The following is a 26,291-nucleotide window of genomic DNA, read 5'->3' on the forward strand; positions in this document are numbered from 1 at the left end:
GACTCGCCCCTGGGGAGGGGTGGGTGGGTAGGTGGGGATTCTGGGCGGGTGGCGGAGTCACAGTCGCTTCAGCCGGGCTGTGGAGCGGACGGACGCGGCCGGTACCCCAGGGAGGGGCGCTACCAGGGGAGGAGGAGTAGGAGGTGGAGAGAAAAAGACGCCCTCGGCCGGAGACCTCTAGAGGCTCTGACCCCAAGGGCCAAGGGACTGACAAGTTCCTCCACTTCGGCCGCCTGAAGAGGCCGCGACCCTGGAGGGCCCTGAGCCCACCCGCGCCAGGGGCCCCAGCGCCACCCGGGTGGCCTAAAGCGACAGTCTCAGGGACCACTGCGAGGTCTCCAGTTGCCTAGACAACGAGCCCGGGGTCAGAGCCACCACCCTTGCAGCCACCTGCCTCCTCTGCCGCCTCAGGCACCCGTCCCGGTCCCGTGAGTCCAGCCCAGGTGACATGACGGTACTCTCTACCCCCAGAACCTCGCGGGTGACCACGCTGAAGCGTACTGCCGTGGTCCTGGCCCTCATGGCCTATGGAGCCCACAAACTCTATCCTCTGGTGCGCCAGTGCCTGGCTCCTGCCAGGGACCCTCAAGCGCCGGCGGTGGATGGGGAGCCCGCACCGGACGTCTCCGGTGCCCCCGTGGCCTCAGCGGCCAAGGCCGGTGTCAACCAGGTGTTCTTGCAGCGGCTCCTGTGGCTCCTGCGGCTGCTCTTCCCCAGGATCCTGTGCCGGGAGACGGGGCTGCTGGCGCTGCACTCGGCCGCCCTGGTGAGCCGGACTTTCCTGTCGGTGTACGTGGCCCGCCTGGACGGCCGGCTGGCCCGCTGCATCGTGCGCAAGGACCCTCAGGCCTTCAGCTGGCAGCTCGTGCAGTGGCTGCTCATCGCACTGCCTGCCACCTTCATCAACAGTGCCATCCGCTACCTGGAGGGCCAGTTGGCCCTGGCATTCCGCAGCCGGCTGGTGGCCCATGCCTACAGCCTCTACTTCTCCCAGCAGACCTACTACCGGGTCAGCAACATGGACGGGCGGCTTCGCAACCCAGACCAGTCCCTGACAGAGGACGTGGTGGCCTTCGCTGCCTCCGTGGCCCACCTCTACTCCAACCTGACCAAGCCGCTCCTGGACGTGGCTGTGACCACCTACACCCTGGTTCGAGCAGCCCGCTCCCGCGGGGCTGGCACAGCCTGGCCCTCGGCCATCGCTGGCCTCGTGGTCTTCCTCACGGCCAATGTGCTGCGAGCCTTCTCGCCCAAGTTTGGGGAGCTGGTGGCTGAGGAGGCGCGGCGCAAGGGAGAGCTGCGCTACATGCACTCCCGAGTGGTGGCCAACTCAGAAGAGATTGCCTTCTACGGGGGCCATGAGGTGGGGCTGCTCGTGGGGCCGGAAAGCGCGTGGCTGGGGGAGTCTGGGGCAGGAAGGCCGGGGGCTGCCTGCGGCTGATGGCACAGGTGTGGGCTGGCCATGGGAGAGGGAGGCTGGGGACGACCAGGGCCATGGGCAGCCCAGATCAGCACAGTAATGGAGAAGCAGGAAGGCTGGGTGGAGACTGTCCTGGGTCACTTCTGCTTCCTCTCCACCTCCCTTGTCCTGGCCTTAGGGCTGTGGACCCTAGTGATGGGAGACCCAAGAGCTCCCAGCCTGCCCCTTGCCTGCAGCCAACAGAGAAGGGGCTCCTGCCATCTGGGGGCAGGGATGACGGGATGCAGCCAGCTGTCTGGCCCCCTCCTAGTCCCCCAGGCCCTTTGAAGCCCGGCGTCCGGCCGGGCAAGTGGGCATTATGGGCATGACTCAGCCCAAGCGGAGGTTAACAAGCAGCAGTGCTCGGTGTGTCGATCGGATCTCAGCGCTCCAGATCAAGCTTCTCCCCCCTCCGGAGCCCAAAGGCTGGCCTGGCTGCGGGCTTGGCTGCCTCCCCGAGGCCCCAGCCGGGGGTGCTGGGGCCCAAGCCGCCACTGCAGCAGGACGCACTTCCTGCCCTCCCAGCGGCCACCTTGCCCCCAGTGTGGCCGCCCTTCCGCCCAGGTCACAGCCGTGCAGCTCCCCAGCAGGCTGGGTCAGCGGCCAGCCGGCTAGGGCCAGGAGCCGGGGCCTGAGAGAGAGAGGTTACTCCAGGCCAGTGCTCCGGCCCCTCCCCTCCTCCTGCCTGGGTTGCAGCTGCCTCCGGCTAGGTTCTCTGCGACTCTGGTTTCGGTTCCCCAGTGCTTCTGGGGGAGGGGTACAATGGCATCCAGCTCCTGAAGGCCCATGGATCCTCCCTAGGTCAGATGGCCTTGTGTCCTCGACCTTGCAGCCCATCTTATCAGGCAGGGAGGCAGGCTTGTCCCTGATTTTTTTTTTTTTTAAGACTTATCCCTGAGCAGATAGGGGCATTCCCGGCTGGGCTACAGATAGGAGAAAAAGGGCCGGATCTGCAGCCGCAACCCCCGTCCTCCTCCCCTGTGCTCCAGGGACGCAGGGTCTTGGCAGGCAGCCGTGGCCTTGGGTGAGGCACTTGGCACATTCCCCGCAGCTACATTGTCAGCCCCAGCTGGCACTCTTGCCAGCTCCCAGCACGAGCCTGGATCACCAGGGTGCTCAGAGTAGACGTGCTCACTTCAGGAACGGCAAAGCGATGCCCAAGACCTAGCTGGGGACAGGGGAGGTGGGAAGAAGGGAGAATCACTAGCTCTTTGAAGGATTTCCTCTGGGTTTAGTTTCAGGAAATAGCATGTTCATGGGGCAGATTCACCGGCTGGGGTGGGAGGGGCCTGATGTGCGTCCCCAACCTGTCTGTCGAGGCCCCGGGCAAAGGGCTGTGTGATGTGATGGGCCTTCATGGGTGGCTTGATTGCCCTCACTGTGCGGGCACGTGGCTCAGCCCAGGCTCAGATTAGCAGGCTGGGGCAGAGGTAGCTGGCTGACTGTAGGGCAGACCGCCGAGTATTTTGCTATTCCTGGGATGTCAAGGAGAAGGGTTATTGCTGCTGCTGCTGCTGCTAAATCGCTTCAGCTGTGTTCGACTCTGTGCGATCCCATAGATGGCAGCCTACCAGGCTCCTCTGTCCCTGGGATTCTCCAGGCAAAAATACTGGAGTGGGTTGCCATTTCCTTCTCCAGTGTATGAAAGTGAAAAGTGAAATGAAGTTGCTCAGTCATGTCCAACTCTTGGCGACCCCATGAACTGTAGGTAGGCTCCTCAGTCCATGGGATTTTCCAGGCAGGCATACTGGAGTGGGTTGCCATTTCCTTCTCCACAGAAGGGTTATTAGACGGGCTCATACCAACACATCCAACCTCTTATTAGCCTGAGCACGGGTAGACTTTCTTAATAAGTCAAAGCATCGTTCACAAGAATTGGCTTTGTTTAATGGCTCAGCCTACCTGGTCCAAATGCCATATGGTTTGCCACCTCCAGGCTGTGTGAACTGGAGCAGGTCACTTTGCCTGTCTGGGCTACCACCAACAGGAGAATACACATACAATGGGATGTGGTGAGAATCAAGTCAAGAGTCAGCTATAACATGGTGAATTGGCAAAGGAAACTATTCCAGGCTGGGCAGCTCTTGTCCGTTGGGTAGGGAGACAGGATCAGAGCAGGCGCCCCTACCAAGCCATCCAGGACCCAATGGCCACCTTGCTGCGACTGCTTCTTGGCCACTCCAGCCCATCTAACTGCTGCTGTCCCAGAGAGCCTGTTTCTCGCCCACTCTTTCTCCTGAGATGGCAAGTGGTGGCCAGGGCACAAGCAAGCAGGGCAGGTCCCCTCGTGGCCTGGCTGGCGGGCTGGCGTCCTCAGCTGGCTTGGGTGTGGGGCTGTCCACTGGGGGTGATGCCTGAACGAGCTTGCTTGGGAGTGTGCCCTGCCGGTCACAATGGGAGGACACAGTGCAAGTTTGTCACCCAGAGCAACTGTGGGAAAGGAGAGGGAGGCCAGGGCCTGTGAAGGTAGAGATGACCGAAGCACGTTCTTCGAAACCAGCTATTGCCTTTGCGTTTCCTGCACTCCCCTCCGCTTCTTTCAGGGTGACCCCTCGGCAGTTGCTCAAAGAAATGGGCAAGGTGGCTGCCCTCAGCCCGTGTTGAAAAACTCTGGGGCAGAGAGGGGGCATGGTGAGCATCCCAACTGAAGAGACAGTGGAAAGGGGGTGGGAGCCTCAGAAATGAGGGGGTGAGCCCCTTCACTGCCATTGTACCCCAGCTCTGCATTGTCTATGCCATACCTCTCCTGAGTTTGAGACCTGTCCCCCTGTCCATGGTAGCCCAGACAGGGAAAGTGACCTGCTCCAGCTCACACAGCCTGGAGGTGGCAAGAGGTATGGCATTTGGACCAGGTAGGCTGAGCCATTAAGCAAAGCCAATTCTGGTAAACAATGCTTTGACTCATCAAGCATGGCCCAGTCCTAAGCCCCGGCTCTCAGCCCCGTCATGGCCTTTGAATGCCATGGCCTGTGTAGCCTGGCACTCAGGGATGCTCGCTGTTGCCCCAGTGGACTGACTGCCACGCCTCTGGGTCTCCGGCACCCCTTTCCCACAGGTGGAGCTGGCCCTTCTGCAGCACTCCTACCAGGACCTGGCTTCCCAGATCAACCTCATTCTGCTGGAACGCCTGTGGTATGTCATGCTGGAGCAGTTCCTCATGAAGTACGTGTGGAGCGCCTCAGGCTTGCTTATGGTGGCTGTCCCCATCATCACTGCCACTGGCTACTCAGAGTCAGGTGAGAGGGGGCCGGCCTTCTGGACCACTGGGCTAGGCTTGGGAGGGCCCAGTGCCCAGCTGGCCCACCTGCCTCTTCTACTGCTGGGGACCCCAGCTGGCACCCTCAGGAAACGTCCGAGGTCACACCCTCCCAGAGCTCCTCTCTGCCACTCTACATGTGGGTCCCCCTTACAGTATCTCACGCTTCTTGGTCCCACTCAGCCAAGCCCAAGGATAGCAGTTCAGGAACACCCTTCAACAGGCATCTGCACAGTTGCCCATCTGGCCCTGTCTTGACCCATCTTGGCAGTGGGAAGATGGAGAAGTATGTTCAAGGAACCCCTTTCTGGCTCAAACCTGGGCTTTCCCATGCCCGCAATAGCTCTTGCAGGTTGTCAAGGGCAGGACCCTCTTGCTTGAGGCCTGGGGGACTGTGAAGGATTCCCAGTTTGTTCCTCTACCAGTTTGCAAGGAATTCATTCTATTTGCAGTCTTCGTGGTTGCCCTTCAAAAGTTAATGTGCATACTTGAGAAAAGTCTGGGTTAACCAATAGCTCCTCCTCATCCCAGCCCTTGCTTACCATACTTTGGAGGACCAGCCCACCATCAAGTTTGCCATGGCTTTATCGGGTCACTGCATGTTCAGATTCGCCCGTGAGTTTCTGCTTTTTTTGGTTCTCTTTCTCTGCAGTTTTCTCTAGGAAAGCCCTTCCCTACAGGCCAGTAACCCTCCTTCGGACAGACATCCTTCAGAAGTTCTTACCATGAGGCTTTTGTCAAGGGAGCTTTGAGAATATTTTGTTACCTGAAAATGTCTTTGTTTTACCCTCCCCCGCACAACTGAAGTTTAGTTGGATGAGGAAGTTGAGGTGGTCCGTTGGTCTCTCTTTAGCCCGCTGACAACATCCCATTGCCTCTATTGGAAAACCTGCCATCAGCTTAACTGCTCTCAGCTGTGGTCTCCCTGGTTAGACTTTTTCTCTGCAGTTTCTCTGGGAGGTGTTTACCCGTGTGTTTCCATTTATTCTGCTTGAAACTTCTTGTATGTCCCGTGAATATCCAGACTGTTCCGTCACTCAGATTGCTTCCATCATGGAAAGTTCTCAGCTGTTCCCTTTTCAAATATTTGGATGAACTGAATGAATTCCTCTCTCGTCCTTTGTGCTCTTTCCTTCTGGCCTCTGTCTGCCCCCTTCCCCACCTCGCACTGTCTGTGCTAAATTCTGGGAGGGGTCTTCCGATTTTCCTGCTCACTCATTGGCTAGTTTTCTCTTTGGCTGCATCTAATTTGAATTATTTTAATTTTCAATGATGTTTCTGTAAAGTTCTACTTGATTCTCTTTTAAACAGACATTTGAAAATAGAAATTTCAAGCTGTGTTTGTGTCTGCTTTTCTTGTCTCTCTGACTGCCCCTTTTTGGCCAGCTACCATACTGATCATGCTTATTCCAAGGTCTCTATCCAGCCATTCGAGACCTGGGTTCAATCCCTGGGTCAGGAAGATCCCCCTGGAGAAGGAAATGGCAACCCACTCCGGTACTCTTGCCTGGAAAATCCCATGGGATGACGGAGGAGCCTGGTAGGCTACAGTCCATGGGGTCACAAAGAGTCAGACACGACTGAACCACTTCACTATTTATCCAGCCATTTGGTCGTCTAAATTCTTGAGAGTCTAAGCCAATTTCATCTTCCAGCTTCCGGTCTTCTTTGCTCAAGGTCCTTGTGGGCTTAGCAAGCACTGGAGGGTAGGATTCCCCAGAGCACTCATTGGCTTTGGTTTTAGCTGAGCTCCCAGGTAATGAACCGTTTGGAGGCCATTTCCTGTTAACTTCTCCACTTGGGGTAGAGGGGTTCCTGAACTTGGAAGTGATATTAATTTGAGCCCTAGACACATAATCACCAGTTCAGAGAGGAGACCTTGCATCTTGAGCCCTGGCTTTGTGACAAGAGCTCCCATCTCTGTTTCCAGGGATATCACAGGAGCACTAGCTGCTAGCTTCTCTTCTCGCTCCTGGGAATTTCCCTCGCTTTCCTGCAAGCACAGCTCCGATGGAAAAGGTGTTGTATCTTGTGCAGTTGGGTAGTTAGAGGGTTGGGTAAAGAGAGTGAGCCTGACGCGCACATTCCAGAACCAGAAGCGTCTCTCACTCTCTCCATATCGGTGCCTCTCTCTTGGGGCTTCCGTACCCTCAGCTGTCTCTCTCTGCCAAGAGGAAAGATCTAGTTGGAGGCGGTCGTTGTTTCCACCAATGGACCTATTCAAGGGGTGGCCTTGATTTAGGCCAGGAGCATGGGAAGGGACCCAGGAGGAAACCAACCTGCGGTTTCTGGGAGGAAGCGCCTGCGGCCACTTCCCTCCTGTGCAGGCCTAGGACTTTCTGGAGCCTCTGCTGTGTTGGGCTTTGTGGGCGATTCAGAGGCCTCAGCTCCTGTGCCCACCTTCGTGGCCAGACTCAAGGAAGTCAGAGGTGTATCTGTTTTGTCCCTGCTGTGTCTCCAGTAACTGCAAACTGGAGAGCACTGGGAATGAGGTAAGGAGGCAGGCGATCATCAGGGGAAACAGATGTAGCTAACTTTGACCTTCTGGCCTGCCGGCACCTCCAAGCTAGAAGGCCGGGGAGGGGCCACCTGGCCAGGAATAGCTATCGAGTGTCTAGCTGCAGGCACTGAGGAAAGTGGCAGAGGGTTATGCTGTCTCCAAGGAGGTACCCGCTGTTGCCAGGGTCCCTGCAGACCCTTGCCCTTTGTGTGCAGTCCCTTTCAAGCTCTCACGACAAAGATGGTTTGTGTTCCCCCCTCCCCCGCCCTGCCTAGGACCACGGTTGGAAGGAAGGTCTGGGATCTTAGACTCTCAGAATCGCCAGTCCCCTCCCCTGCCCAGTGCCCTGGATTCCTGGTGCTCTGGCCAGTGGTCCAGCATTGTCTACCCCCTATTGTACCTGCCCTAACCTTTCTGCCCCTTCCTACCCCACCCTCACCATCATATCCTTGAGGGCTCCTGGCTCAGAACCGTTTATGCCCATGGATAGAGTTAACCTTCAGAGTCAGCCTGTTTTGCTTCCCATCACCATTTAGAGAACATTCCTTGTATAAAAGCCTTGCTCTTCTAGGGGACCCTAGGATCAAGAGAGTCAAAGCCATGGACAAAAGAGAGTTGCACTGGGCAACCATAAGGTCTCAACTGAGACAGAAAAGAAAAAAGCAAGTCAAGACAGGAGCGGGCTCCTTTAGAGAAATAGTGGCATTGAGGATGGCCAGAGAATACACCATCAAGGGGAGAGATGAGGGTAAAACGGGGTCTATCAACATTTTTTCACATGTTTATTTGCCATCTGTGTATCTTAAGATGGAAACGTCTATTTAGATCCTTTGCCCACTGTTTGATTGGGTTGTTTATCTCCTTACTATTGAATTGACAAAGTTCTTTATGTATTCTGGGACCTAGGCCCTTATCAGATTCATGATTTGCAGATACTTTCTTCCAGTCCATAAGCTGTGTTTTCACTTTGTGGATGATTTACTTTGGTGCCCCCAACTTTTTCTCTTCGATGAAGCTCCCTTCTCTGTTTTGCTTTTGGTGTCCTATTCAAGGAGCCGTACCTAATGCCGAAGTGCTTTCTTCTAAGAGTTACGTAGTCTCCGCTCTGTGTGCAGGCCAGGGCTCCTCTTTGAGTTTGTTTTTTGTGTGTTGTGTAAGGTCGAGGTTCGTCTTTGGCACATGGAGACCCGGTTATCCAAGCACCATGTGCTAGAGGGACTTCCTCTCTCCCCTAGTGGGTCAGTTTTGATTTTCCACTGTCCTTGCCCCCTCCCCCCCCCCCCCCCCCACTCCCACCATGCTCTGCAGACTCAGAGACGGTGAAGAAGGCAGCCCGAGCGATGAAGGAGGGGGAACTGGTGAGCGAGCGCACGGAAGCCTTCACCATCGCCCGCAACCTCCTCACCGCTGCCGCAGATGCCATCGAGCGGGTCATGTCATCCTACAAGGAGGTAGCCCCCGGTCCAGGCCATGCCCCGGCCCTCCCCCAACCCCATTTGTGCCCTCTCCCCTCCACCCCTGATGGCAGAGGCTAAGCCAGGACCACCCTCTCTGCAGGTCACAGAGCTGGCTGGCTACACAGCCAGGGTCTACGAGATGTTCCAGGTGTTTGAAGATGTCCAGCAGTGCCGTTTCAAGAGGCCCGGGGAGCTGGAGGATATGCAGGCAGGGTCTGGAGCCGTCATGAGGTCTGGTGTCCGCGTGGAGGGGCCCCTGCAGATCCGAGGTAAGGTTGCCCTCCCCAAAGAGGCCCCACGGGTCCCGGCCCTCCCACCACTGCCTAGTGTGCCCTGGAGGGCTTCCCGGGCAAGCTGTGGTCCCTACTGCCCTCCTTCCCAGAGCAGTAGCCCTGGCCAGGATTTCTCTTTGCAAAAGAGGTGGAGGGTGGCCCCTGAGTGGAGTAGGGGCTGGAGGGCATGCTGTGGAAGAGGCCCCAAGCATTAGAGCTGGCGGTGGGGGGCACTGCAGGGTAGGAGCAGACACTGTCCCTCTCCCCAGCCCTGAGCACAGCAAGGGGTGCATGGTAAAGCCACACACTGGCGGGCTGCCGGGAGGTGGGGACCCATGGAAGCCAGCAGAAGATGGGGGAGCACTCCGCCCCCCTCTCTCTGCCTCACGCCCTCTCTCCAGGCCAAGTGGTGGATGTGGAACAGGGCATCGTGTGTGAGAATATCCCCATTATCACGCCCACTGGGGAGGTGGTGGTGGCCAGTCTCAACATCAGGGTAAGTAGAAGGCACAGCCGAGCACCAGCCCAGAAGCTCGGGCGGGGCTGAAGCCAACCCTGAGGCCCTGGGCCTGGCCTTCTGCACCTGCAAGGCACCTGCAAGTCTCAGCCCTAGGACCCAGCCTGGTCATCCTGCCTTGTGTTGTCAGTAGCCATTGACCCCAGGTCTACGTGGCAGGCAACTGAAGCTGAAGGTGAAAGAGCAATGTGTCTACTTATTAGTTCTGGGGCAGTGGAGTCAGAGCTGATAAAAGAGCCTTGTGATTACCAGGATTGGGCAAGAGTCACCCATAGGTTCCTGGCCATATTGTTGCCAGCACCCCACACCCCGCCCCATCCCTGAGAAGCCCAGGACTTGGGGACTCTGGTCCAACTCTGTTCCCAGGTTGGTGGAAGCTCTTCCACCAACCTGGGCATGCTGTCCCACGTATCTGCTGCGAGAGGCCCCCAAGGCAGGTAGGTGGTGGGCATGGCCTGGCCCCTTGGGAGAGCTCTCATCCATGATGCAGGCTGTCTGTGGACAGGACTCCCTGGGGGCCAAGAGCCACCAGTCACCCGTGTGCCTAGCCAGGGCTTTGGACGGAGTGATGGACTAAAGGGGCATTCTGGGGATGGGAGTCATTCATTCGTTCACCTAATGTTCCCTGAGCTCCAGGCTGGGCAATGTAAACCAGAGGTAAATCAGGGAAGCCCTTAAGGGTCACAAAGAGCCTGGGTCAGATGGCTCTCCAGTTTCAGCAAGAACCACAGCTCACCAGCTCTGGGGGCAGAGAAGTCACATGAAGCTTCACCCAGGAGCCTCTGGGCAGGTGGGCAGGCTGCCAGCTAGAGGCTGGGCATAGAGCAGTGGTATGATCGCCATTACCCCTGGGAGTAGTCATCTTTGGGAGGTTGGGGTGCCACTGACGGCCAGTTTATCCAGGTTGAACGGTTGCCAGGCAGGCTCAGGGGAAGCCCAGGTGGGCAGCTAGTTAGAAGGTGAGGTGATTGAGAAACCTGTATGCAAGTCAGGAAGCAACAGTTGGAACTGGACAAAAACAAAACAAAACAAAACAAAACAAAAAAAAAAAAAAAAAAAGAAGGTGAGGTGAGGCGAGAGAGGCGGGGCCGGGGGCTGAGAAAGAGCTCCATCCTGGCAGAGCCACTGGTGGAGTTGGGCTCTGGTTAGGTTAGGGACGGGGATCCCCTGGCTCTGTTCAGCCAGGTGATGGGGTAAGAAGGGCGATAGCAGAGGTTCAGGGAAGGGGGCGAGGGAGACCGCCTGGGACACATGCTCTGGGATGGTGAGAGGACCGCCCTAGCTGGAAGGCCTGGGGTGTTGCGGTGAAATCACACAAGGTGGTGGTGAAATCACACAAGGTGGTGGTGAGGAGCGGGGATTGGGGAGCTGTGCCTTCAGTGCCGTCCCCCACCCTGCAGACAGCCGCACCCTCCAGATGTCTCCAGATCAGCAGATGTCAAGCTCTTTGTGGAGCCCGAAGCACTTGCTGCCCACATGGCCTCCGGGTGTGCTGGGGGGCACCGCTGACTGTTTGCTGGGCCGTGGCAGGACAGGCTGTCCTGCTGTCCCCGTGGTCTCTGGCGTGCGTCGGGGACAAGCCAGGGCCCTGCAGCTGAACCCCAGAGCCTGCCCCAGGGGCTCTGCCATGCCGCAGCCAGAGATGGAGGGTGGGTGTGGGCCAGGTTCAGGGTGTTCTCTGAGGCCGGCAGGTCAGCCACAGGTGAGGGGAGGGGGCCTCGGCCATGCCCACAGCTGCCTGCCGCCCCCACAGGTGGAAGAAGGCATGCACCTGCTCATCACTGGCCCCAACGGGTGCGGCAAGAGCTCCCTGTTCCGGATCCTGGGCGGGCTGTGGCCCACATACGGCGGCGTGCTCTACAAGCCCCCACCCCAGCGCATGTTCTACATCCCCCAGAGGTGAGCGGCACCCCCTGCCCACTCTGATCCAAGGGGGCAGAGGGCGACAATAGGCTGCCCCTGGGGTCAGAGGGGCTGCGCACCTCCACCTGCCAGTCCCCCACCGCAACCCGCTGGCCCAGAAGCCTCACTGCCATGGGGCACGTGTGCACACATGAGTGTGTCTGAGTCTGCCAGGGGGTGGGTGTGCCACCCTCCAATCGGTCCCCCCCACCGAGGTGCCAGCCTTGCCTCCATGGCCACCTGGCTCTCCTGCAGGCCCTACATGTCCGTGGGCTCCTTGCGCGACCAGGTGATCTACCCCGACTCGGTGGAAGACATGCGCCGGAAGGGCTATTCTGAGGAGCATCTGGAAGGCATCCTGGACATCGTGCACTTGAACCACATCTTGCAGCGGGAAGGAGGTAGGGGAAGGGGCATCCCCACCCACCAGTGCCGCCCCTGCCTCCCTCCTAGCCTCCCCCACCCCGGGGTGAAGATGACCCCAAGCAACGTGCAGGAGTCCAGAGTGCAGTGGAGTTGGGAGAGCCTCACCCCGGTGGAGGACCCACAGGAAGCATGCAACTCCAGACTGCCTGAGCGTGGAAGGGAGCCAACCCTGGCAGGGGCATCCAGAGGGGCACTGTCTCCAGGCGGTGGGCTCAGGGGCAGGCAAGGCCCCCTCGGGCCAGGCAGGGAATGCACAGGTACGTTAGGCATTTCAGTGAGAGGATGGAGCCCAGGTGTGGGCAGGGCAGCCTGGCATGTGCATGGCGACAGTGGAGGTGGAGGGGACGCCTGCCCTCCCATGTGTCTACCTCCAGCCTGGGGCTGTGTCCCCTGGGAAGAGACCACAGGAAGGAGGGACAGGCCAGTACTTGGGGGCCTCTCAGGTTGATCTTTAAATGCCCACGGTGCCCAGAGGAGGGTAGGGTGCCCCAACTGCCAACTTTGGGATTTCTATACTGAAAGCCGAATGATAGAAGTCAGAGTCTTGCCTTGGCCACTGAGGGACAGCTTAACTTTGAGCCAAACCTGACCTCTGGACATGCCCTCCACCTGTAGAAGGGGCAGGTGCTAGTCTCAAGCTCAGGGCTGACAGGTATCATCGCCTGTGCAGAAAGGGGCCACAGACAGTGGATTCAATGGGCCGGCTCTTCTGGGGCCCCTGGTTGCCATGATCCCTGAAAAGCTTTATCCTCAGCTTCCTCCTGGCAATGAGGAGACCCGGGTTTGATCCCTGGGTCGGGAAGATCTCCTGGAGAAGGAAATGGCCACCCACTCCAGTATTCTTGCCTGGAAAATCCCATGGACAGAGGAACCTGGTAGGCTCCAGTCCATGGGGTCACAAAGAGCTGGCCACGACTGAGCGACTTCATTTCACTTCACTTCCTCCTGGCCTGCTGGGGCCCCTTTTGCTCACCCTGGGAGCTCTCCCCTCCACCTGGGCTCCACATGTGCCCCTGAGTGCCTGGGGTCCCCGAGGCTGGCTGTTACACCCCGTTAGCATTGAGTTCAGCTGTGAGTAAGTAACAGAACTACCCACCAACAGTGGCTCAGATCATTTACAAGTTTATCTTACTAGGACATAGAAGTCCTGAGGAAGTCAGGCCACAGTTGGCGGGGATTGCCCCATCCCATAAAGGCCCCTGGGTCACTGCTGTATGTGGTCTCCATTCCTGAGGTCACTTCGCAGTCCACAGTGGATGCTATCACATCACATATCCTGGGCCATAGGATAGAGGTGAGGTGGGGGCAATCACTGTCTTTTAAAGAAAGTTTCAGAAGCTGCCACATGTGTAACACTTAAACTTACACCCCATTGGCCAGGATTCAATTCTGTGGTTAAACCTCCCATCGGGGCAACTTGGGCATTGAGGTGGGTTTTTTTTTTTTTTTTTTTGTGGGTGGCCACATGCCCTACTGAAAGTTCTAGTTCTCTGGAAAGACAGTGGAGGGAGCAAGCCAGGAGGCGTTTCTCATGAATCACCCACTTCCCTCCTCATCCAAGGAACTCTCCTGAGCCTTGCTGACATGCTTCACACCAGGACACACAGGCCTCATCCCAGTGGGTGAGAAGGTTTCCAGAGAGACCCCCAGAGCCATTCTTGGGGCTCTGCCTTGACTGCTGCCCACTGGCACTTCATTAGCCCCGTTAGCTCCTATGTGATTTTGCTGGCACTAGAGACTGGGTGGGGCAAACAACAGAAATGTATTGTCTCCCAATCATGGAGGCCGGATGTCCATGATCCAGGCATGGGCAAGGTCGGTTCCTCCTGCTGGCCATGAGCTAGGGTGTGTTCCAGGCCTCTCCTGGAATAGGAGAGGCCGTCTGCGTCCTGTGTCTTCACGTCATCTTTCCTCCGTGCGTGTCTGCATCTCCAAGTGTCCCCTTTTATAAGGACACAGTACTATTGGATTAGGACCACCCTCGTGACCTCCCTTTAACTTCACCAGTCCTAAGAAGACTCAGTGTCCACATGCGGTGGGTGGCATCCTCAGGGCCTGCAGGTGAGGACTGCCCGGTGTCTATTGGAGGAAATCTGTGTAAATCTGGACCGAGTCCTTTTGGACTAATACAGTGTCCACAGACATTCCCAGTGGCCGACCTTTCCCTGCCGTATTCTGCTCTCACTTGTGTCTGTAGCCCTCTGTGCAACCCCAAGCCTTCCCACCACACCCACCATGCCCGGGTCCTTCTGCAGATGCTGCCCAGCCCTCTTGAACTGAACGTCAACCCTTGTCCTGTGCCAGGTTGGGAGGCCGTGTGCGACTGGAAAGACGTCCTGTCGGGGGGCGAGAAGCAGAGAGTTGGCATGGCCCGCATGTTCTACCACAGGTGAGCTGCCAGCCTCCCAGTCCTGGGTACATGGGCTCCCTCGGGCACCGGGACTTCCCCGACCCTCTTTCCCTGGGACCTCCTGAAGCAGGGAGAGCAGAACTGCTTGGAGGCCCGCCTCAGCCCTGGGGGCCTGGCAGGACTGGGGGTCAGGCTCCCCGCCTCCACCTGAGGGGCTGGGACCAGCCTGGGGCATTGGCCCCGGAGGCCCGCAGCCTCACCCACATGGCCACACCCCCAAGGCCCAAGTACGCTCTCCTGGATGAGTGTACCAGCGCCGTGAGCATCGACGTGGAAGGGAAGATCTTCCAGGCGGCCAAGGACGCAGGCATCGCGCTGCTTTCCATCACCCACCGACCCTCCCTGTGGTAGGTGTGCCCTCCCTTCCCACAGGACTCCGGCCAAGGGTCCTGGCAGCCCACTGAGTGCTTCCTCCCGGTCCCTCTCCTGACACAGGAAGTACCACACCCACTTGCTGCAGTTCGATGGGGAAGGCGGCTGGAAGTTCGAGAAACTGGACTCGGCTGCCCGCCTGAGCCTGACTGAGGAGAAGCAGCGGCTCGAGCAGCAGCTGGCGGGCATCCCCAAGATGCAGCGGCGCCTCCAGGAGCTCTGCCAGATCCTGGGCCAGGGCCCTGGGGCCAACCAGGGCGCTGCCACTTGACCAAGGGCCCTGGCTCTCTCTTACTTGGCCCTTGGCCCCCCTCCACCCCCACCCCAACCCTCGGATCACATGAAGGAGACAGAGCGCCTGCGCAACCCGGCCCCATGCCCACCCCCCCACCCTCCCCACCCCCCCTGCCTCCCACCGCATGCTTCACCATCCTCTCGGGCCTCCCAGGGGACCACCCACAAAACCCGTGCCCCCTTCCTGGGGACCTGAGCGAGGGGAAGGGAGAGCAGCCAGAGGCGCACCCTGCTGCCAGCAGCAGCCTAGGCCTTGGAGCCCTGGGGTTTGCCAGGCAGCATCTCCCAAGGCTGCAGCTCATCACTCTTGGCTTTGCAGTCCCTCGGAGACATCATGGTCCATGCCTCTATTGCCATCATCCCAGGGACCCAGCAAGGCTCCCATCCCGTGGGATGCCCTTTTTGCCATAGAAACAGCCAAGTGAGACCCTCAGAATGAGGCACAGCCCCTCATTCGTGGCCCCCCTGCCACCCGTCACTCTGTAGAATCCACGAGGAAAAGAATTGCACAGCTTTTCCTACCGAGCCATAATAAGAATGTAGCCCCGTCCCTCCCCGCTTCTCCAGGCTAATTTATTGGATTCCTGTTTGTAGACATCTCCATTGCCAGCGGGAGCACCCGGTCAGCCAGCCCCTGGCCCGCCCACCACCCCACCAGCCTACACTGCCGACCACCAGAGTGTGGATGGGGGAGGGCCGGCCCCAGGGGTGACGGACCCTGGGACCGCCAGGCATGAGGGCACCGTGGTGCCCAGTCTAGTGCCAAAGAGGGGTCAGCAGGGAAGCTGTGTCCACAAAGGCAGCCTCGACCTGAGAGGGAGACCCCTACCGCCGCCATGCCGCCGTGTGCCTTTTGGGCCCTCAGCCCTGGGGTCAGGGAGCCTCCCTGAGTTCCTCAGTAAAGACCTGCCGTGGAAAGTGCACTCTTGCCTCCCAGCCTCTCTGTCCACATGGGGGCTTGGTTGGGGGAGAGGCAGGAGGGGCAGCTGTGGGCCTGAGTGAGGGGCAACCTTGGTGGCCCACCTGCAGCCAAAGATGCTGGCCTGCACGTCCTCTGGACCTGGCTGTAGCAAGGAGCCATCTGTAATAGCTCCCAAAAATGATGTTTAAGCCCAAAGAGGACCCTGGACCCTGTGCCAGGGAAGAGGAAGGGGCTGAGGCCTGATCCATGCATGAGAAGCTTCGAGAGAGATATCAAGCAGCGGACTGGTGGGGGACACAGAGGAACAAGAGTCCTGAGCCAACCAGCCCAAGGGAAGCGGGACATGGCTTCCAGACCTTGTAGGAGTGGGAGACGCTTGTGCCACATGCCAAGCTCAGGGGGGAGGGAGGGGCCAGGGCCTTGCTTAAAGAGCTTGGACTTACTCTGGAAGCAGGATGGAGATAACATGGGAGCTCTGCTTCAAGAGGCCGAGCGGAGGGAGGCAAGAACACCACACCTGGCCCTTATCCCCTGCTGGTGGGGCCGGAAACGGGGCAGCCATGGTGGGCAAGAGGGTGGTGAGTCTGGGAAAGCTGGGCACGGAATTCCCATGTGACCCAGCACTTCCACTCAGAGGTTTAGACTCAGAGAATGGAAACTAGATGTTCAGTCATAAACCTTTACACATGAATATTCTTCACAGTACTGTTGATGGTAATCCAAAGTGGAAACAACTGGAATGTCTATCAACAGATGAATGCACAAGCAAAATGTGGTCTCTCCATACAATAGAGTATTATTCCACTTACCAAGTAGACCGATGGCTGCCAGGAGCTGGGGAGTGACTGCTGAATGGGCTCAGTTTTCCTTTTGGGGGGTAATAAGAATGTTCTAGATCTGTAGAGGCCATGGTTGTAGATACTGTCCATCTGCTAAATGCCAACAAAGTATGCACTTTAAAAGGCATGCCTTTATGTGAATTGTACCTGGAAAAATAGATGATAGAGACACTGATCCTAAAGATGTAGAAGTGATGGATGACTGATAGATAATAGAGATGATAGATTGATGATGATGATGGGTGGATGGATGGATAATAGGTGGAGGGATACAGAGAGACATAGATAAGGAGCACACTGCTTGACAACCCAGGCTGGATGTGCTGAGGCCTGAAACCCCAGATGGATTAGAGAGTAATTAGAAATCAACAGGGGGACTTCCCTGGCAGTCCGGTGGTGAAGGCTCTGCACTTCCACTGCAGAGGGCCTAGGTTCAATCCCTGCTTGGGAGAACTTAAGATCTCACATGTGCATGCCGCACAGGGCAGCCAAAAAAAGGAATAAACAGATGGGGGTGACACAGCTCAAACTCCGAGGCAGGAAAGGGGTGGGGAGAGACTCAAGGTGATGGTTAGGTGGCCAGGTGGGTGGCACCTGCTGAAGAAAGGACAGGTCAAAGAGAAGGTGCTCTGCCCAATGACTGCTTGCTGGCCCTGGGCCTGCAGCCCCGGCAGAAGGCACGACTGGAGGTGATGAGCAGGCAGTTGGCACTAGGAGGGTGCAGCTGGCTGAGAGCTCCAGGCTGGAGGTCCTCTGAGGGGGCATTGGCCAGCAGAGAAGCAGCGTGGGCAGGAGGTGCCTTAGTCTCTTATCTGGGAAACAGGAGGCAGATTGTGTTTTATCTGAGATTTGAGGTTAGGAGTTGTTCCTGATCCTGGGAGAGCTAGCAATTTAGAGGTTTAGGAGTCATTCCCCTGTCTCTTGCAAAGATTATGCAAGTTGTCTCTACTTGATAATAAACTTTTTTTTTTTCAACTTACAAAGCTAGAATGGTTCTGTGGTCTGCCACCAAACCCTAATTGATATCGATGGAAAGAGACATACCCAGTGAATATCACTCAAAAGGAAGTTAATGGAAAGAAGTTAACTTTGGACAAAGTAGACCTCAGGGCACAAATCATTATTAGAAATTCAAGAGGTTGCTGCCCAATGATTAAAGAAGTAATCCATTGAGAAGCACTAACCATTCTGAAGATGTGTGTGTAGCTGCCTAAAGACAGAGCCTCAAATGTACATCAAACAAAAAAAGTAGCAGGAAAAGGAAAAATTAATAAATTAGTAAATTCACCACAGTAAGTCACACTACCCCTCACTCCAATTGGTAGCTCAAGCAGACAAAAGGAGGAAGAATGTAGCATCAATTGAACAAGCTTGATTAACAGATACACGAAAACTAGGGAGTACACACTTCAAGTTCACTTTGAACACTACTAAAACCCACATTTTCAGCCACAAAACAAATCTCAACAAATACTAGAATGAGTATCACACAGAGCATGTTCTCAAACTGCAATAGAATAAACCCATAAATGGATGATAAAGCTAAAATGAAGTCCTCCCACATTTGAAATTTTAAATTTACACAGTTAAATTTAAAAATACACTTCCGAATAATTTATTGGTCCAGAAGAATGATAATGAAAATCTAAAAGATGTTCGAACTGCACGACAATGAAGACGTGCAGCATGTAGCTCAAGTAGGACATATGAGGAAACGTCCAGCTTTAACCTGAGGGAGCTGAACCCCGACACAGGAAGTCAGAAAAACCGCAGTAGAATAAACTCAAAGAAAGCCAAAGGAAGGAACTCACAAAGACAGTAGAAGTTGATGAAATTGAGAAAAAACAAAGATAAAACTAAAAGTTCTCTGAAATTAGTAACATAGATAAGGCTCTGTCAAGAAAGACGGGCTTTCCTGGTAGCTCAGCTGGTAAAGAATCTGCCTGCAATGCGGGAGACCTGGGTTTGATTCCTGGGTTCGATCCCTGGGTTGGGAAGATACCATGGAGAAGGGAAAGGCTACCCACTCTAGTATTATAGAGAATACTGGAGAATTCCATGAAGTGTATAGTCCATGGGGTCGCAAAGAGTTGGACACAATTGAGCGAGTTTCACTTTCACTGGCAAGAATGAAAGGAGAGGGTATCCAAATAAATGATGTCAGGAGGGAAAAAAGGTAGAATCACAGCTGCCACATCCCTTGCCAACGTAATGAGAGGATCTGGATAAAGCATGGAAGTGTGGACACCTGTGTAGCCCCTGAAAGGTACTCCTTTTCTGTGATACATTTATTCCTTTTTTCACTTGTCATCCCCTTACCATCAATTTTGCAGTATTTTGAGAAAGCAGAACTAATTTCAAAGTACCAGCCTTTGGTTTTGTTGAAAACAGCATTGAGAGGCAGCCAGCAGCAGAGGCTGGTTTCCACAAGAATTGGAAGCACCAGATAACTCAGAAGAAATACTGTGTGTGTGTGTGCGCATGTATGTGTGTGTGTGCATGTGTGTGTGTGTGTGTCTGCATGTATGTGTGCTGGGGTGGAGAACAGGAGAATCCATTGAGAGTTTGTGTAAGAGGCTACTAGGTCATATGTATTTCAATTATATACATAAATTATATATATATATATATATATATATATATATATATATAAAGCTGCTAGATTCTCATATCTTTGTCCCACCTCATGCAGAAGAGCTGACTTTACTCTCTGGTGAGTTAGAAAAGAAGGTCTGTGGAAATGCAAATTAAAGTCACAATGATATATGGAATTTAGAAAGATGATAACGATAACCCTGTATGCGAGACAGCAAAAGAGACACAGATGTATAGAACAGTCTTTTGGACTCTGTGGGAGAGGGAGAGAGTGGGATGATTTGGGAGAATGGCATTGAAACATGTATAATATCATATATGAAATGAATCACCAGTCCGGGTTCGATGCATGGTACAGGATGCTTGGGGCTGGTGCACTGGGATGACCCAGAGGGATGGTACGGGGAGGGAGGAGGGAGGGGGGTTCAGGATGGGGAACACGTGTACATCCGTGACGGATTCATGTTGATGTATGGCAAAACCAATACAATATTGTAAAGTAATTAACCTCCAATTAAAATAAATAAACATATTTAAAAAAAAATAAAGTCACAGTGAGGACTTCCTTAGGGGCCCAGTGGTTAAGACTGTGCTTCCAATGCAGGCAATGTGGGTTCAGTCCCTGCTCGGGGAAGTAAGATCCCATATACCATACAGCATGGTCAAAAAAAAAAGCCACAGTGAGATATTGTTTTAGTCCCATGCACTGACTGACAGAAATGAAAAAGGCAGAGGAGAAGGGGGCGACAGAGGATGAGATGGTTGGATAGCATCACTGAGTCACTGGACATGAGTTTGAGCACACTCAGGAAGATAGTGAAGGACAGGGAAGCCTGGTATGCTGCAGTCCATGGGGTCCCAAAGAATCAAGGCTTAGCAACTGAAAAACGACAAAAAGTCAGACAATGCCACGTGTTGGCAGTGATCTGGAGTAGCAAGAACTCATACACTGTGGGGGAGATATAAACTAGTACAATCACTCTGGAAAACAATTTGGCATTATCTAGTAGAATTGCCTGGAAAATCTCATGGACAGAGGAGCCTGGCAGGCAAGGGTTGGACACGACTTAGCAACTAAACCCCAGTGGAATCGAAGATGTACATACTTACAACCTGACAATGTCACTCCTGAGTGTATCCTATAGAAAGTCTTTCACAAACACACCAGATTATGTGTACAGGTCATTCACAACTGCCTTATTTATAACAGGCAAAAGACAAGAAAAAAAGTAGGTGTCCATTAACAGGAGAACGATGTTACAGTCATGATAGAAAAATATTCAGCAATAAAAATGAATAAACTCCAGCTATATGTTTCAAACTTGGGTTCATGTCACTAATGTAATATGGAACTAAAGCAACAAGTTACAGAAAAATACATCCAGTATGACACCATTTATATAAATTCCAAAAATATAAAACCAAACTATGTATATTGTTTAAGGATTATCCATATTTGGGCCAAGTACAAAGAAAAGTAAGGATAGTGCTTGCTTCTGTCAAGGGAGGAGGAGGGTATATAGGGACTTCAGAGTCACTGGTAATGTTGCCCTCCAGTTGACACTGGGGACATATGTGTAGTAACAGGACACAATGAACAGAGTAAAACGGCCTCCTACAGAATGAGAGAAAATATTTATGTCATATAGCTGATAAAGGGTTAATACTTAGAATACACAAAGAACTCTGACAACTCAACAACAACAGATCAAATTACCTGATTAAAAATTGTGCAAAGGACTTGAATAGACATTTCTCCAAAGGTGATATACAAATGGCCCACAAGCCTACGAAAACATACTCAACATCACTAATCATCAAGAAAGGTAAATCAAACCACAATAAAATACTTCACACCCATTAGAATGGTTACTACTAAAAAAAACACAGAAAACATCAAATAGTGGCAAGAATGTAGAAAAATTAGAAGCCTTGCACACTGCTGATGGGATTGTAAAGTGGTGTAAGCTGCCATAAAAAAAAAAAATGGTCTGTAAGTTCTCCAAAAAAGCAAACAAAACTACCACCAGCATTCCCACTTCTGAGTATATATCCAAAAGAACTGAAAGTAGACCTATATACATATCCATGTTCTATTCACATGCAGCACTATCCACAATAGCCAAGAGGCAGAAGCAAGCTGAATGTCCACTGACAGATGAATAGATGAACAAAATGTAGTCTATACGCAAAATGGAAGGGAATCCAACCAGATGCTATAACATGGGTAGCCCTTGATGACATTATGTTATGTGAAATAAGCCAGTCACAAAAGAGAAATACACGATTCCACGTATGTGAGGGCTTCCTCAGTGGTTCATAGGTAAAGAATCTGCCTGCAATGCAGGAGCCTCAGGAGACACAGGTTTGATCCCTGGGTCGAGAAGATCCCCTGGAGAAGGAAATGGCAACCCACTCCAGTATTATTACCTGGAGAGTCCCATGGACAGAGGAGCCTGTGGGATATGGTCCGTGGGGTTGCAAAGAATCGGACATGACTGAAGTGACTTAGCACATATGCACCTAGGTGAGGTACCTAGAGTAGTCAGATTCATAGACACAGAAAGTATAATGGTGGGTGCCAGGGGCTGGGGAAAAGGAGATGTGTTTAATGGATATAGTATTTCAGTTTTGCAAGATGAAAAAGTTCTGGAAATCTGTTTCATAACAATGTGAGTATACTTAACACTGCTGCTGCTGCTAAGTCACTTCAGTCGTGTACTGATACGTAAACAAAAATGGTTATGATGGTAAACTTTATACAATGCATTCTTTTACCACAATACAAAAAATTGACTCAAAAAGAAACAAAAAACCTGAACAGTCCCACAATTATTAAAGACACTGGTAATTTAAAATGTATGGATAGAGGTGCTGGTGGCTGCAAAAACAAGGAAGGCCTAGATCGTTTTATAGATGAATTCTACCAAGCCTTCAAGGAAATGATAACCCTTGTATTAGATAATTTGTTCCAGGGAACAGAAAAAGAGGAAATGCTCCAAAAACAGTAACAAAACCAATCCAGCCAATACACCATGACAAATTTGAGTTTAGTCCGAAAAACACAAGAGTAAGCATTTCTTTGAAAGAGGGGTTTAAAATTACAAAATCAATTAACATAATTTACCACATTAACTGATGGGAGAAGGAAAATTCTATCATTGATCAGTCCATTCAGGAAAAATATTTGATAACATTCATCATATGGCAAACTAGGACTGGAAGGGAACTTCCTTAATCTCATAAAGGTGTCTATAAACACCCCCTGCAAGCATCATAATTAATGATGAAATCTTAATAATATTCTCTTTGCTTCCATTCAACCTCGTACTGTCTAGGGAAATAAAGTGAGAAAAAGAAATTGTACTTAAAAAGACTGAAAAAAAAAAAACACTCATTCCTTGTGGAAGGTATGATTGTGTAAGTAGAAAACCAAGAAGAGTCCACAAAAAAAGAATCCAAAAAGAATTATTAGACTTCATACAAGCATTTATGAAATTACTTGATACAAAATCCATATACTGGAAGTAGACAACCACTCCCCTGGTGGTCTAGTGGTTGAGACTCCACTCTTTCAGTGCCAGGTTCGATCCCTGGTCAGGGAACTAAGATCCCACATGACACATGGTGTGGCCAAAAAATCCACCAAAATCCATACACCGAAGTCCACTGTGTTTCCTTTGTTGTACACCTGAAACTAACACAATATTGTAAATCAGCTAACTTCAATTTTTTAAAAACCAGTTGTGCTTCTATGTACCAGCAACACAGTCAGAAAGTGAATTTTTTTAAAAAAGATACCATTTCTAATGGCATCAAATAATAAATAAATCTAACATGAGATGTGCAAGTCCTTAGGGGAAAATGTATTCAAATGATGTTAATAAGTAGAGAGAGGTGCCATGGTTAGAGATGGAGAAATGATATTTTAGAGGTGATTAGTCTAGAAAGGGATTCAAAATTCAACAAAATCTCCATTTACCTGCTCAAAAAAGTACCAACAGTTTTTCCTGGAACTTGACAAGCTGATTTGAAAATTCTAAAACTTTCTATGGGCAGGGGGAAGGACGGTCCTTCCAGTCTTGAAATGCAGAGACATCTGCACTTTTCTTTGTCTCTGCTTCCAGTCTTAGTGTCCAGAGACCCTTGCCCCATCACTCTGCCAGCAGCCTGCCCCGCCCAGAGATTATAGATCCCACCCTTCTAAGCCCTTCCATTCTAGGCCCTTTCTTGGGCATTTGGCCTTCCGCCTTGGAGATGAAAGTTGTAGACGGAGACAACACATTGAGCACCCATGCTCCAAATCTGCTGGACCTTCAGGTTCTGGGTGGCTCACCTCCCTTGACACCCTGGTCTCCCAAGTTCCCTCTTGTGACCCTCACTCACCCCCAGAGCTCATCACCCCAAGCCAAGCTTCTCAGGCTAAGACCTCACCGGCTCCATTGGCCACCTTCTTCTGCCTTGTGGAACCCCAACCCCATCCTCCCCTCCACTGGCAGTCCTGTTCTCTAGGAATCTCCTGGGTTCTCCTGCCTTCACCACCTCAACCAACTTGATTTCAAGGTTGGAGGAAGTGCTCTGTGGGCATGTCAACTGCCGGCTTGGCCTCAGGCAGATCCCCTCTCCCCTGCCGCCCAATGCCTGCTTCCTACTTCAGGGCCTCATGGCCTGATAGTTAAGGGTAGCGGCCCATGGTTGACTCTTGGCCTGGCCACTTACAAGCCATGTGATCTGGTGCAAGTTCCTTAACCTCGCTTGCCTCAATTTCCCCACCTATGAACCAGGGAAAGTAACTGCAACCCCCTCCAGGGTCATTGGAAGGACTGAATGAATTCACATACACCAAACACTGAGACCAGCCCTTGTTCACTGGAGGACAACAGTAGGGGTAAGACCAGGTGGTTCAAGGTCAGCTGAAACCTCACTTCCTCTGTGAAGCTCTCCATGATGCACTTGTTGCTATTGTTCAGTCGCTCAGTCGTGTCTGACTCTTTGAGACCCCATGGACTGCAGCACACCAGGCCTCCCTGTCCATCACCAACTCCTGGAGCTGGCTCAAACTGATGTCCATAGAGTCAGTGATGCCATCCAACCATCTCATCCTTTGTTATCCCCTTCTCCTCCTGCCTTCAATCTTTCCCAGCAGCAGGGTCTCTTCGAGGGAGTCAGGTCTTTGCATCAGGTGGCCAAAGTATTGGAGCTTCAGCTTCAGCATCAGTCCTTCCAATGAATATTCAGGGTTGATTTCCTTTAGGATTGACTGGTTTGATCTCCTTGCTGTCCAGGGAACTCTCAAGAGTCTTTTCCAGCAACACAGTTTGAAACCACCAATTCTTCGGTGCTCAGCCTTCCAAGGTCCAACTGGCTCAGACGGTAAAGAATCCGCCTGAATGCAGGAGACCTAGGTTCAATCCCTGGGTCGGGAAGATCCCCTGGAGGAAGGTATGGAAACTCACTCCAGTATTCTTGCCTGGAGAATCCCTGTGGACAGAGGAGCCTGGCGGGCTATAGTCCATGGGGTCTCCAAGAGTCGGGCATGACTGAGCAACAAAGCCACAGCCACACTCACATCCGTACATGACTACTGGAAAAGCCATAACTTTGACTATGTGCACGTATGTCGGCAAAGTGATGTCTCTGCTTTTTAATATGCTATCTAGGTTTCTCATAGCTTTTCTTCCAAGGAGCAAGTGTCTTTTAATTTCATGGCTGCAGTCACCATCTGCAGTGATTTTGGAGCCCCCCAAAATAAATTCTGTCACTGTTTCCATTGTTTCCCCATCTATTTGCCATGAAGTGATGGGACCAGATGCCACGATCTTTAGTTTTTTGAATGTAGAGTTTTAGGCCAGCTTTCATTCTCCTCTTTCAGTCTCATCAAGCAGCTCTTTAGTTCCTCTCCACTTTCTGCCATAAGGGTGGTGTCATCTGCATATCTGAGGTTATTGATATTTCTCCCAGCAATCTTGATTCCAGCTTGTGCTTCATCCAGCCCAGCATTCTGCATGATGCTTTCTGCATATACATTAAATAAGCAGGGTGACAATATACAGCCTTGACGTACTCCTTTCCCAATTTGGAACCAGTCCGTTGTTCCATGTCTGGTTCTAACTGCTGCTTCTTGACCTGCATACAGATTTCTCAGGAGTCAGGTAAGGTAGTCTGGTATTCCCATCTCTTGAAGAATTTTCCACAGTTTGCTGTGACTCACACAGTCAAAAGCTTTCATGTAGTCAATGCAGCAGAAGTAGATGTTTCTCTGGAATTCCCTTGCTCTCTCCGTGATCCAATGAATATTGGCAATTTGATCTCTGGTTCCTCTGCCTTTTCTAAACCCAGTTTGTACATCTACAGGATCTGAGCACCCCTAGACTTGAGTCCCCATCCTTAGTGACCCACAGTGCCATCCACAGATGAGCTGGGGTCTCATCTGCTGGTAGGTACTTATGCCCCTTAGATCCAGGAATGTCTTGAGACAGATGGCAGTGGGTTTTGTCTCTGAACGGTGCCAGTGCCGGGGTTGCATCTGGCACTCAGTAGGCACTTCATGGCAGGCCAAGGACTGCATGCCTTCCAGTCCCAACATGGGAGGGCACCATCTCCTCTGGGCAGGTGAGCAGCCGGCCCTCTCACCTCTGCCCACCAAAGCCAGCAGAGGGCAGCAGTGCCCTGCCCTCAGCCGTTGGGTAAAGGGGCGGGTACAGAGGGGCTGGACTGCCCAGGCTGGGCCACCGGGATGAGGCGGGTTGGGTGCGATTGCATTGTGGGGAGGGAGGCCGGGACTCATTCCTGGCACTGCCAGCTGCTCCTCGGCCCCGGCTAGGAGCCCCGCCCAGGTAGGCAGGAGCTGGGGCTGGCCAGGCACAGGGTTCAGGGCCCTCCGGATCAAGAGTGGGGAAGTGGGGGGCATGGATCTCCCCACCCCAGCCAGGGGGGTGGCCCCAAAGCTGGGTGGTAAGACTCCCACTGTGGCCCTAAATGGGAGAGCTGGCTCCTCTGGCCACAGGGCAGGGTACGGGGGGTAGGGAAGCAGCCCACCTCGCTGCCCACCCCCACAGCTACTCAACCAG

The 26,291-nt window shown here is 53.1% G+C and overlaps 2 protein-coding genes across 3 annotated transcripts in view; both read left to right on the forward strand.

Moving 5' to 3' along the window:
• ABCD1 (ATP binding cassette subfamily D member 1) lies at nt 1–15,788 on the forward strand. 2 transcript variants are annotated; one of them, XM_040265481.1, is made up of 10 exons: nt 1–1,363; nt 4,515–4,695; nt 8,524–8,666; nt 8,773–8,941; nt 9,346–9,440; nt 11,215–11,360; nt 11,619–11,764; nt 14,094–14,178; nt 14,421–14,546; nt 14,635–15,788. In XM_040265481.1, exons 1-10 carry the CDS (start codon nt 449–451, stop codon nt 14,840–14,842), a joined length of 2,214 nt encoding a protein of 737 aa, XP_040121415.1. In that variant the 5' UTR covers nt 1–448; the 3' UTR covers nt 14,843–15,788. The 2 variants fall into 2 exon arrangements, with proteins under 2 accessions (XP_040121415.1, XP_040121416.1); XM_040265482.1 differs by lacking the exons at nt 14,421–14,546; nt 14,635–15,788 and having other exon boundaries at nt 37–1,363; nt 14,045–14,132.
• Nucleotides 15,702–26,291, forward strand: part of PLXNB3 (plexin B3) — a 24,985-nt gene continuing 14,395 nt past the window's right edge. The window contains exon 1 of the mRNA XM_040265305.1: nt 15,702–15,737. Coding sequence (XP_040121239.1) covers nt 15,702–15,737 — 36 coding nt within the window. The remainder of the gene's footprint in view (nt 15,738–26,291) is intronic.

This window comes from Oryx dammah, unplaced genomic scaffold (genome assembly GCF_014754425.2).
Source record: "Oryx dammah isolate SB20612 unplaced genomic scaffold, SCBI_Odam_1.1 HiC_scaffold_23, whole genome shotgun sequence".
NCBI classification, from domain to species: domain Eukaryota; kingdom Metazoa; phylum Chordata; class Mammalia; order Artiodactyla; family Bovidae; genus Oryx; species Oryx dammah.

Coding starts and splice junctions, on each gene's coding strand:
- ABCD1 (XM_040265481.1), top strand. CDS start 449: ATGACGGTACTCTCTACCCCCAGAACCTCGCGGGTGACCACGCTGAAG. Junction 4,696..8,523: donor CACTGGCTACTCAGAGTCAG/GTGAGAGGGGGC, acceptor CATGCTCTGCAG/ACTCAGAGACGGTGAAGAAG. Junction 9,441..11,214: donor TGGCCAGTCTCAACATCAGG/GTAAGTAGAAGG, acceptor CCGCCCCCACAG/GTGGAAGAAGGCATGCACCT.